Source organism: Pantherophis guttatus, chromosome 1, assembly GCF_059756535.1.
Source record: "Pantherophis guttatus breed Tessera chromosome 1, ASM5975653v1, whole genome shotgun sequence".
Taxonomy (NCBI): domain Eukaryota; kingdom Metazoa; phylum Chordata; class Lepidosauria; order Squamata; family Colubridae; genus Pantherophis; species Pantherophis guttatus.
Window position 1 is genome coordinate 29,095,127 of NC_142063.1, and position 12,486 is coordinate 29,107,612.

General features: G+C 42.5%; 1 protein-coding gene across 4 annotated transcripts in view; it reads right to left on the reverse strand.

Annotated features, from left to right (window-relative positions):
* Positions 1–6,960: 6,960 nt before the first annotated feature.
* The window catches only part of GNG2 (G protein subunit gamma 2), a 54,301-nt gene continuing 48,775 nt past the window's right edge, over positions 6,961–12,486 (reverse strand). For all 4 annotated transcript variants that reach the window (XM_034433391.3, XM_034433392.3, XM_034433393.3 and 1 more), the window contains exon 3: positions 6,961–7,232. In XM_034433391.3, the coding sequence (XP_034289282.1) occupies positions 7,104–7,232 (129 nt within the window). In that variant the 3' untranslated portion in view covers positions 6,961–7,103. The remainder of the gene's footprint in view (positions 7,233–12,486) is intronic.

Genomic DNA, 12,486 nt, shown 5'->3' on the forward strand with positions numbered 1-12,486 from the left:
TGGTTCGCGCGAACTGGGAGCAACCCACCACTGGTACAATCGTATCACAGCATTTGAATATCTTTTCCAAGGCCTTCATGGTTGCTCTACCAAGCACTAGTCCGTGGCATATTTCTTCACTGCTTATTTCTTTATTGTTGATGATTGATCCTATAAAGCTGAAGCTACCCACCACTTCATTTTCTTCATTGTCATTTCTAAACTGTGCCAGTTATCATTACTTTGGTTTTCTTTGTATTTAATTTTAGTCCCAGTTTTTCACTGTGTTCCTTGACTTTTATAATCATAGCTTGCAGAACCTTTGTATCTTTGGCTATTAAAGTAGTGTCATCTGAGAGAAATACTGGAAGCAATGATGAGAGTTCACCCTTATATTTTAATTGGGTTTTTAGCTTCACTTGGTACATGGAGTCATCTGTGGTTGTTGATCATTCATGATATATACAAATTTAGGTAATTGTAAAGATTATGGAGGAATTTTAAATGTTCTACTGCTCACAAACATTAACTGTTAATGCCCCCCCATGCTTTATCACATTGATGTTAGCTTTTGGGTTGTAAATAAGATTGGGGGGGAACACAAGTTTCTCCCCCCCCCACTAAACAGGAAAACCCCATGATTTACACATCACTATTATTGGTTTGGACGATATGTTAACAATAACAAGTTGAAAGGGACATTGGAGGTCTTCTAGTCCAACCCTCTGCGCAAGCAGGAGACCCTATAGCCGTGATGGCGAACCTATAGCACGCGTGTCACAGGTGGCACATGGAGCCATATCTGTGGGCACATGAGCGTTGCCCTAGCTCAGCTCCAGTGCGCATGTGCGCACTGGCCACCTGATTTTCGGGCCTTCCGGGCCCACCGGAAGTTGGGAAAAGAGCTGTTTCTGGCCTCTGGAGGTCCTCTGGGGGGTGGAGGCGGCCATTTTTGCCCTCCCCATGCTCCAGAAAAGCCTCTGGAGCCTGGGGAGGGCAAAAAAACGGGCCTACCAGGCCCACCATGCCATAGCATGGGGAGGTTGCGCATGGGGGCAGGGCGCATTGAATTATAGGTGTGGGCACGTGCATGCGTGACCCCTCATGCTCCTCCCACTTTTAGCACACAACAGCAAAAAGGTTAGCCATCACTGCCCTATAGCATTTCAGAGAGGTGGCTCTCCAATCTCTTCTTAAACACCTCCAGCGATGGAGCACCTACAACTTCTGAAAGCAAGCCGTGCCACTGATTAATCGTTCTCACTGTCAGGAAAATTTCTCTTTAGTTCTAGGTTGCTTCTCTCCTTGATTAGTTTCCTTTCACTGCTTCTTGTCCTGCCTTCAGGTGCTTTGGAGAATAGGTTGGGCCTGTCTTTTTTTATGGCAGCCCCTTAAATGCTGGAAATTCAAAGTGAAGTCATAATTATGCATTTTGAGTACATCACGACATTGTAATTCACAGTTTAGAGCTTAGTGTAATGCCCGAACCAGGCCATTGAGGGTTGTTTAGCTAATTTAGTGTGATTTGTGAAGTATGATCCTCTCTAGTGGCTGTGAGTTGATTAATTGGCATTTACCTAAATTACCCACTAGAGGGCTTTTCAAGAAGTTTGTAGATTTAAATAGATATATGTTCCAGTTATGCAAAGTAGTAGTATCACAGCAAGGCATTAATTTATCTATGAAGTGCACAGCAACCATCTTCCTTGAATATCTTGTATATGATCAGAAGAAAGCTGCTGACCACATGTGCTTAGATCAGTCAGATACAGAGTGATTTATCCAGGGCCTATGATGATATGACTAGATTTTCCCCGTTTTTGTAGACAGAAGCAGTATTGGCTGAGGCATGCAGTCTAAGTACAGCTTTTGGTTTCCAGAATGTGGTTTCCAGAACGGGGGCAAGTGAGCAGGCATTCTCCAAATAATTGGATTTCAGCTCCTCTTATCAGCTGGCCAACTTGATAAGGGATGGTAAGAAGTACAGTCAGAAACGCCAAGTTGCCTACTCTGGATTTAGGGTTTCAGGCGGGAATTTAAGTCTGCCTTCAAGTAAATATCCACATTAACAGTTGGTTAGTTTGTAGGAAAAACTTGAAAACATATACAACATAATCCATCATTTTGAAAACAGATTGGGGGTGGGGGTGGGGAGAAGGAGATCCCAAGAAGGTCCAAGACATTGCATAGCCCCCTCCACACACCCTGCAGTGTACCTGTGGGTTGTCTGAATGGGAGATTCTTTTCAACTTCTTTTTCACTGGGCTGACTAATTTGAGTAAGTATATCTGATAGCCTACAATTAGGCTCTTGATTTTCTTTCTTTTAACAAGTAGCTTTTCCATCAGAATTTCTCTCCAAGTAGCTGAAAGTAACAAAACATTGACTTCTACAGGAACAAATATGGCATATAAGACGCCATGAAATATTGACAGACAGCATCTGCCTCTTCTTCCCTCCCCGTCTGAATGATATTCCAGAGGGCTTTTTCTCAACTTGCCAGCTGTTTCCTACTATAACTTACTATTATAGCTAACTGTGCAAGTTGTTACACTATGGCAAGAACTTTAGTACTTAACTGGACTCTAGTACTACCTTAGGGCAATACATCACATCTGGGATGGTTTGGGAAGGTTATTCAAAGTAACGCATAAGTTTCGAGAAAAGTTTCCAGGCCTAAAGACAAGACCTAGTTTGGTTCTAGAAGACTCTGTTCCTGTAATATACCACCCCATGGTTTATTTGATCTGAGTTTACTCATTTAAATGGATTAACACAACACATTACATCTGGGGTGTCAAATTCGCCTCGTCACCATGGTGTCACATGACGTATTGCCTCTTTCCCCTCCGCTAAACCGGGCATGGGCATGGCCAGCACGTGACGCATCCAGCCTGCAGGCTGTGAGTTTGACAGTTCTGCATTAGACCATTAAATATACTGATTTTCTGCAAATATTGGTTGCACTTACACATTAGCCTGGTTATCCAATCAATCAAGTTTTAGGAATTCAAATAAGCTAGCCAAATGGGCTGGCTGAGCACAACCTGCAATGCCACAAAAAGAAAACAACTAACCAAGGTCGACATTAATAAAACTTGCTATATTTGCAAATGAAATTGCTAGTTACCTGATCTGGCTAAGCTTGTTGTGTGAATACACATGAACTGGTCAGTCACATTTGAACTTGGCATAGCGTGTGATCATTCTAATTGGAGTGATAGACTGAATTCGCACAACACAAACATAAAAATAATGTAACTTGTTTGGTTTTGTCTTATTATATGAATCCTAATGTTATAATTTGAAAACCACGGTTTATGGCTTATGTAAATTCAAACAGTTGGCTCATGTAACAAATCATGGCCAAGAAACAGCTAGCACAGAATCCTAACCTTTATGATACTTTTAAGGTCTGAAATGGAATGAGAGGTTTGGTTAACATCACCTTTTCTCTGCCACTTGGTCTAGGACTCTAGGTAGTTTTCTGATTGGTGGCCCAGTGGTTAGAATGCAGTATGGCAGATTGACTGCCCACTACCAGGACTTCGATTCTGACTGTCTCAAGGTTGACTCAGCCTTTTATCCTTCCGGTAAAATGGTTGGTAAAATGAGGACCCAGATTGTTGGGGCAATATGCTCATTCTGTAAACCTCTTAGTGTTGTAAAGCATTATGAAGCAGTATATAAGTAAGTGCTATTGGGACATTTTTCTGTGATTGTTGATTAACCTGCATTTTTGGATATTTATTTTGCATTTTATATACTGTTGCTTATTGCAAAAGAAGAAAATCCTGGTCTATGTATGTGTATGTATATGATTATTTCTGGATTTGTTATTTAAATTCCTATTGTAATAAAACATTAAGTGTGTGTTACCTGAGGAGGTTGTATCATGTTAGTAAGTGCTGTTTAATGCACAGAATTAAACTGAGGTGTAGCTCGCTAATCAAGGCATGAAAACATGTGTTAATTTTGCATTTTTCCTCACAAGGCAAGGTATGGATTTTACAGAAGACCAAGGACAAAACCAGATTAAATCCCATTTGGCTAACCAGCAGTCATCGTTTGCACAATAATGCAAGAAAGAGCAGAGAATTAGGTTACAGCTTCTCCTCTGGGAAAACCAGCCCCACTGAGAGGTCAATGATCTCCTCACTAAATCAGTGCCCTGTCTTCCTGCAAGGAGAAAAGCCCTGCGGGAAAGCAAAGCAATCAGCTCCTAGTTTGATAGGAAGAGTGTGTTATTTTGCTACCCATTGCTTTTTAAGAGCTTCCAAATGAAATATACCATTAATTAAATATATCAGAACTTCCTTGCTTCTTGTATCTCCAGCACACGTTTACTGTCCCTTCAGCACAGAAAAAAACACCAAAAATTAAGTAATGGAGTCTGAGGCCACATAAACTGCCAAGATTTCCTTGATGAGCAAGAAGGAATTACTTATTCAGCTTTTAGAAGTATTGGTCTGTAGTTCTCACTGACTTTCTAATTCCAGTATGATGGGCAACCAAGTGGATCATAACCAATTACGTACCTGGTACAGACAGGAAATGCTGTTTTATGTGAAGACATCCTGTCAACACATTTGGCCAAATATTTCCGACTATAAGGTAAAGGTAAAGGTTCCCCTCGCACATATGTGCTAGTCGTTCCCGACTCTAGCAGGCGGTGCTCATCTCCATTTCAAAGCCAAAGAGCCAGCGCTGTCCGAAGACGTCTCCGTGGTCATGTGGCCGGCATGACTAAACACCAAAGGCGCACGAACGCTGTTACCTTCCCACCAAAGCTGGTCCCTATTTTTCTACTTGCATTTTTTAGGTGCTTTCGAACTGCTAGGTTGGCAGAAGCTGGGACAGTAACGGGAGCTCACCCCATTACACGGCACTAGGGATTCGAACCACTGAACTGCCCAACTTTCGATCGACAAGCTCAGCATCTTAGCCACTGATCCACCACACCCCCTACTTCCGACTATAAGGAGATCTTAAAGCAGAGTTTCACAGCCTCAGCAACGATGTACCCCCAGAATTCCCCAGTCAGCATACTGGTTGAGAAATTCTGGGAATTGAAGTCCACACATCTTAAAAGTTACTCAGGCTGAGATACACTGCTTTAACGCAGAGATTTGAACCCCAATTCTTGAGTGTTGCTCATCTTTAGCCATGTTAGCTGGAACTTTTAGCAGCTGCAATTGAGTAGCATATGGAAAACTGAAGACATATGTCTACTGTATATTCTTGCTTACAAAAAATCATACAATAGAAAGGGCAAATTGAGACCCATCTCTTAATGAATGCAGAAATCGAACTTAAAGCATCCCCAATAGATGGCAGTTTAGCTTCCATGTGTCTGGATAATTGATTCTGCTGTCAATTTTCTCTTATTATTTCATTCTTCAATTCCTGTATTCCAATGCTGAGGCAAGCATGCTTTCACAGAACAAACTGAATTACAACCCTTTTTTTAAGCTTAGTATACTGTGTGAACCAATCCATGTTGTTAGTTTTACATCAGTATACTTTATTATCTCAGGTTAACTCAGAACATTAACTGAATAAACCAGTTAACTACAGGCAATTATAGCATGTGTACTCAGACAGTAACTGCATTTCTGCATTTCCCTCAGCGATTATTTAAGCTTTGTATTAAAACACATATTGGTTGTGTTCTGTACAATAAACCATGATTTATGGTTTACCACCAAAGCAAATCTGTTAAGGTTGAAATTTGCTAACTCTCGATTAATAGCTGAAGACACTGGAAAATAAGGTGAAGAGAACAGTTTGATCTAGTGGTTAAGGCACCAGGCTAGAAACCGAGAGAATGTGAGTTCTAGTTCTGTCTTAGGCATGAAAGCCATCTAGGTGACTTTGGGCCAGTGGTGAAATTCAAATTTTTTTACTACCGGTTCTGTGGGCGTGGCTTGGTGGGTGTGGCATGGCTTGGTGGGATGGGAAGGATGCTGCAAAATCTCCATTCCCATCCCAGTCCAGGGGAAGGATACTGCAAAATCCCCATTCCCTCCCCACTCCTGGGGGAAGGATATTGCAAAATTTCCATTCCCACCCCTCTCTGGGACCAGCCAGAGGTGGTATTTGCCGGTTCTCCGAACTTCTCAAAATTTCCGCTACCGGTTCTCCGGAACCTGTCAGAACCTGCTGGATTTCATCTCTGCTTTGGGCCAGTTACTCTCTCTCAGCCCAACTCACCTCACCAGGGGCTGTTATTGTTTTGGGAAAATAGGAGGAGTGGAAGGAGTATCAGGTGTGTTCACTGCCTTGAGCGATTTGTAAAAATAATAAAGGTGGGATACAAAAATCTGAAAAAAAAAAAAAAGAAAACCCCGCAAAATCCAATACAACATACATTTTACTAGCAGAACAAAAGCTACCAAATACAAATGTTAGAAAACAGCAATACTAAGTATGCTAGGAATGCACAAGACAGCCCTGTAGGCCTGTGAAAAGCAAGGCGACGCTCTCAACTAAACCTTTGATAAAATGTTTAGACGGATAGGCTACTGCGATTGGATCCCTGCCCCCCACCCACCCACCCCCCTCCCTCCCTCGTGTGGCACTACTCTAAAATGCTAAATACGCACAACACTCCACACTAAGGAACGCTAGAATAAATTGAATCCATTGCAATTATTTTACATTTCAACATAAATAAGAGTGACATTTGGGAAAAGCAAAACAAAATAATCGAGGTTACATACACATACCCCATTGCGTCATTCGCAACCTTGCTCTGCGCACCCTCATTTTTGTTTCAGAGAAAGCCAACAGAGTTTGGCTTGGCCAGAGCAAAAGTGAAAATTAAATGTACACTTTTACACATTTCCCCCCTCCCCTCCCTCCTCCTCCTCAAGGCAACTCTGCAGATGTCAAGATCTTTAGCCTCTTGATGTAGGTCAACATCGTTATTAACTCGTTCTCCAAAGAAGGCAGGAATTCGCTTTTTTTTTTTTTTTTTAAATCATGCACTTCTCTGTAAACTTCCAGGTGGTTTGATATATTTTTCTTAAAGTAAGTGGACTCTAGAAACTGGTCCACGTTGCTGAAAAATCTCTACATCAGTGTCCAGGGCAGCCCAAATTGGAGTCAGGCTCCTGTGAGATTTACAGAATGGCACAGAAGAACTTCTTCTCTCTAAATGGATTTTCTGAAGCAGGGACAGGAGTTAATAAGGGGTCTTCCTTGGCATGGGCTTCACAGTACGCCATCAGGTCTGCCGCAGCTTTGGATACCTGCAAATAAAAAGACGGTTTAGGTTCTTTTGATATTCCAGAGTAGCTGTTCTTAAATTGCAAAGATGTGCAGCCAGTTAGACAAGGAAACGTCAAATTAAGTGAAGGGTCCTATGTGTTCTAGGGGACTGGAGGCTAAAACATATGAAGAACGGTTGCAGGAACTGGGTATGTCTAGTTTAATGAAAAGAAGGACTAGGGGGTGACATGATAGCAGTGTTCCAATATCTCAGGGGCTGCCACAAAGAAGAGGGAGTCAAGCTATTCTCCAAAGCACCTGAGGGTAGGACAAGAAGCAACGGATGGAAACTGATCAAGGAGAGAAGCAATTTAGAACTAAGGAGAAATTTCCTGACAGTTAGAACAATTAATCAGTGGAACAACTTGCCTCCAGAAGTTTTGAATGCCCCAACACTGGAAGTTTTTAAGAAGAGATTGGATAACCATTTGTCTGAAGTGGGGTAGGGTTTCCTACCTAAGCAGGGGGTTGGACTAGAAGACCTCCAAGGTCCCTTCCAACTCTATTATTCTATTCTATTCTATTCTATTCTATTCTATTCTATTCTATTCTATTCTATTCTATTCTATTCTATTCTATTCTATTCTATTCTATTCTATTCTATTCTATTCTATTCTTGAAGATGTTTCATTACCCAAACTAGAGCACTGCAGAGCCCTGATGATGTTATCTAGTTTGGATAATGAAATATCTGCAAGAAAACAACCAAGCCCAGAGACCACCAAGGACCCCATAATTAACCGTGAGCTACAAATATTCTCCTTTATTGCTGCCAAATACATTCTTAGAAGAAAGACTAGCAGAAACTCATTTTGCTAAACCTTGAGGTAGTATGCCTTGTTTTAGCTTAGTGATCTTGCACAAACTCATTTCTTCGAGCTCATCTCGATCCTCACATATCTTGCCATGCCAGGATTCGTCTTTCTTTGACCCCAGCAACCTGTGCTTACCAGGCCACCAAGGGTAAACTACAATATGGTTTGTGGAGGCATAGTGTTATGGGAACTCATCAACCATGGCTCATTAGCACAGATTTGGGGTTTAGCATGTGTGAATCTTGTCATCAAGTGACTCACATAGGACTCACATTTTTCAATCTTGCTCAAGTTAGGGAACTGAACTTTTAGATGCTGATCTGTGATGTCTCATCCAAGTGAAGAGGTTGAGTTTACACACTTTTAAAGTTTTCTGCACAAAATGAAAATGACCTTTTGTGCCAACAGGATCTAAGGTGACGTCAAGCATTTATGTGCCATAAGCTGCCTTTTTTTCAAAAAGGCAAATGCATATTCCCTTATACTGGCATTTCATCTGCTACAAAGATCGTTGAAAGCAACCTCTCCTTTTTCAGGAGAGAAAGGGATTAAAAATCTTCTCTCATTTTAATTCATATTAAAGTCAAGGAAAATAACCCATCTGGATCCCTACATTTCTTGCAATTCTAGGCTCCCTTCTTTGGCCCCAATTTCCCTGCTCCTGCAAATGGATCAGAGCCAATTAAACTCAAAGGAGTGTGTACCCTAAGACAGTCCCAATTCCCATATTGTTCTTGGCATTTAAAAGTTAGCTTCATTTCTTCCTTCTCTTTTTCTAACGCATACATACCCTGTTTCCCCGAAAATAAGACATCCCCTGATAATAAGCCCAATTGGGCTTTTGAGCACATACGCTAAAATAACCCCCCCTTGAAAATAAGCCCTCCCCGAAAATATTTAAATGCATGCGCAGCCATTTCCTCTGGCTAGGGTTAGGGAGACAGAGCTGGAAATCAGGTAAGACGGCAAGAGGAGCCCCATCTTGCTCCATGTGCCCCAAAATAATAAGACATCCCTGAAAATAAGACCAAGCACTTATTTTGGGGTTCAAAAAAAATATAAGACAGGGTCTTATTTTCAGAGAAACATGATATACTAAATCAGGGTTTGTGGAATAATGTTGGATTTGGGTGCAAAATGCTAGCTTAATGAAGCGACAGGTCTCTGATGCTACAGGAGGGGGAGTCCGACTGTGGATTTCTTCCTCTGCCACTAAAGAGCAATGGAGAAGTCACGGAAGGTGCTCAGGTGAGATGTTGGTAAGCTGTCGGCAAATGATGACCACCTGAGCTGCTTCCCCTAGTCTTGGCAAAACAAATGCAAAGTGCAAGCAACCAAATCAGTATGTGTAGGATTCAAGCAGACTATTTTATTCTGGCTGTAATACAGGAATCTCCCTAGATTGTTTGCCTTCTCTGGGGAACAAACAGATAGTCCCATAGAATTTAGAGGGAGTCAACCTAAGTCTCTTGCAGCTGTGCAACAACTCAAAGCCTATTTATTTATTTATTTATTTATTTATTTATTTATTTATTTATTTATTTATTTATTTATTTATTATTTATTTATTTATTTATTTATTTATTTATTTAAATTTGTATACCGCCCTTCTCCTAGTGGACTCAGGGCGGTGAACAGCCAGAACTAAAACACATGCCAATACAAAATTTAAAATTATTAAAAGAATTACATAACTGGCCCAATTTAAAACAATTCAATTAAAACCCCATGACAATTTAAAACTAAAAAACTAAAAAGACTAAAAAGGGGGGAGGGGGTTCACGCCAGCCCTGCTTGATGGAAAAGAAAAGTTTTCAGGGCACAGCGAAAGACCCGGAGATCCGATATACTTCGTATCTCCGGGGGCAAATTGTTCCAGAGGGCAGGAGCTGCCACAGAGAAGGCCCTCCCCTTGGGGGTCGCCAGCCGACATTACCTGGCTGATGGCACCCTGAGGAGTCCCTCTCTGTGGGTGCGTACTGGTCAGTGGGAGGCTATCGGCGGCAGAAGGCGGTCCTGCAATTCCCTGCTTGACCCATCCTTCTTGCCTGGCTGGCAGTTTTCAAACAGCAAAACTCTTGGGGACAAAGGCTTGAGGGTTCAGGGACATTTGCAAGGGGTGTCAAAGGGGATAAACTCATGTTCCCCCCCCTTTTTTTTGACGTGCACTGTATGTGATCTGCGTAAATAAATGGCAGGGGTTCAATTGCATTGTTCTGGCTGCCATTTTGACAGTTCTCCACGGATGCCCTTTTGGAGGCATGGCTTGCTGGGACAGAGCCATGGCTGACCACACTGACAGTGGAGTGATAAATGGGAAGAGAAGTCAAGAGAGGGATGTCCTGAAGGAATCAAATGGAAGGACACTGAGGGACTGAAGGGCCAGTGGTGCAGCTTGTGGGCAATCCATATGGACTGAATTGATCCTACCAGCTTTGCTTGTGGCCCACTCATTATCCTGAAGGTGACTCTGCATTTCCCTGCAAGTTGTGGGCAACCTGTTCCTCCCAGAAGCAACGCACACACCTCCCATTCCCCCTTCAGAGCCCAGAACTGATTTCCTTAAATCTTAAGCATTTCCCACCAGAGCGTAAAAAAGCTGTTTTTCGCTCATCCAGGTGCCTTAGCCCAATCCTGAGGAGAGTGCAGGGGTGCAACAATCTAGCCTGCTCTACATTTAAAATGCCCATACAATCTTAAGAGGTTTATGTTTGGGAGACTCACCCCCCCCCACGCCCCCAAAAAGAGCATACACCATTTCCCAGATCAAGTGCCATCGGTTACCACTTGGGATTGCTGCTTTTGTGTGCAAGTGGCAGGTTTTTCATACGCGAGGTGCTTCTAGCCCTCTTTGGAAAAGATGCCAAGCTTCACTGATGAGGCTTGCAGTTGCTATAGTAACTGATGGAGAAGAGAGTGAGACTGTGCAATCTGGAGCTTTTGCATCTGAGGCTAACTATATCAGACCTCAGGGTTGGGCTCTTTCAGATTCCAATCAGAGCTATTAGGGGAGGTTGCATCAAAAAAGATTAACGTTCCAGACAGAGTCAGTGATAAGTGAGATTCCTCTTTGACTTAGGGATAGAACACATGGCGATAAATTTCAAGATTTCCAGATTAAGAGTCTATATGGAAAAGTTACTAACACTTTGACGGAGAATATAATTCTTTCTTTTTTCACTTATGTTATACAAGAAGTGAAGGGACACGGTGACTCAGTGGCTAAGATGCTGAGCTTGTCGATCGAAAGGTCGGCAGTTCAGCAGTTCGAATCCCTAGTGCTGCGTCACGGGGTGAGCTCCTGTTACTTGTCCCAGCTTCTGCCAACCTAGCAGTTCGAAAGCACGTAAAAAATGCAAGTAGAAAAATAGGGACCACCTTTGGTGGGAAGGTAACAGCGTTCCGTGCCCCTTTGGCGTTTAGTCATGCCGGCCACATGACCACAGAGACATCTTCAGACAGTGCTGGCTCTTCGGCTTTGAAACGGAGATGAGCATCGCCCCCTAGAGTCGGGAACGACTAACACATATGTGCGAGGGGAACCTTTACCTTTATACAAGAAGTGAAATCCACATAGCTGGCCTGGCTCTCCAAGGGGAGAACCTATCCTGAGCCTTAACATCTCCCAGACTGTCTCCACGCTTGCTGTGAGTAACAAACCCATCTTTAATTTGCAACAACATATTGCAACAAAATATTTTCCTGCTATTTTTGAATTGCTGCCATTTATCCCCCATGGTTTAAGGATAGGATGTGGGAAAGCTGGAGACACATCCCTTTGCTCACAGCAAAGAGGTGCCAAATTGTTGTGCCAACGAACATTTCCTCATGAGGTGAATGTGTGAAGACCTGGTTTTAGGTCCATGTAAATATATAAGGGTGTAGCTGCTGTCCATGAAAAGGTGCGATAACATTTGGTCCATGTGAGTAATTATAAAGATAAAGGTTTCTTCAATCCAGTTAAGTTTGACTCTAGAGAGCAGTAAAGGTAACGGTAAAGGTTCCCCTCGCACATATGTGCGAGCCAACGTTGTCCAAAGATACTTCCATGGTCATGTGGCCAGCATGACTATAAGCCGAAGTGCACAGAATGCCATTACCATCCCACCAAACTGGTACCTATTTATCTACTCGCATTTGCATGCTTTCGAACTGATAGATTGGCAGGAGCTGAGACAAGGAAGCTCACTCTGTTGCACAGCACCTGAGCATTGAATCCAGGCTGTCACGCTTCCAACTGACAAGCTCAAGGTCTTTAACCATTAAGACATCACACCCTTCATGAATATGGGGATGCTCTTTTTTTTACATGCATGTTTATGCATGTGGACAGGTGAACCTTCTCCACTCCACTCCATCTCACCCAATTCCTAATTAACATGGTGATTACTGAGAATTCTAGAACTTGACCCATCTGGGA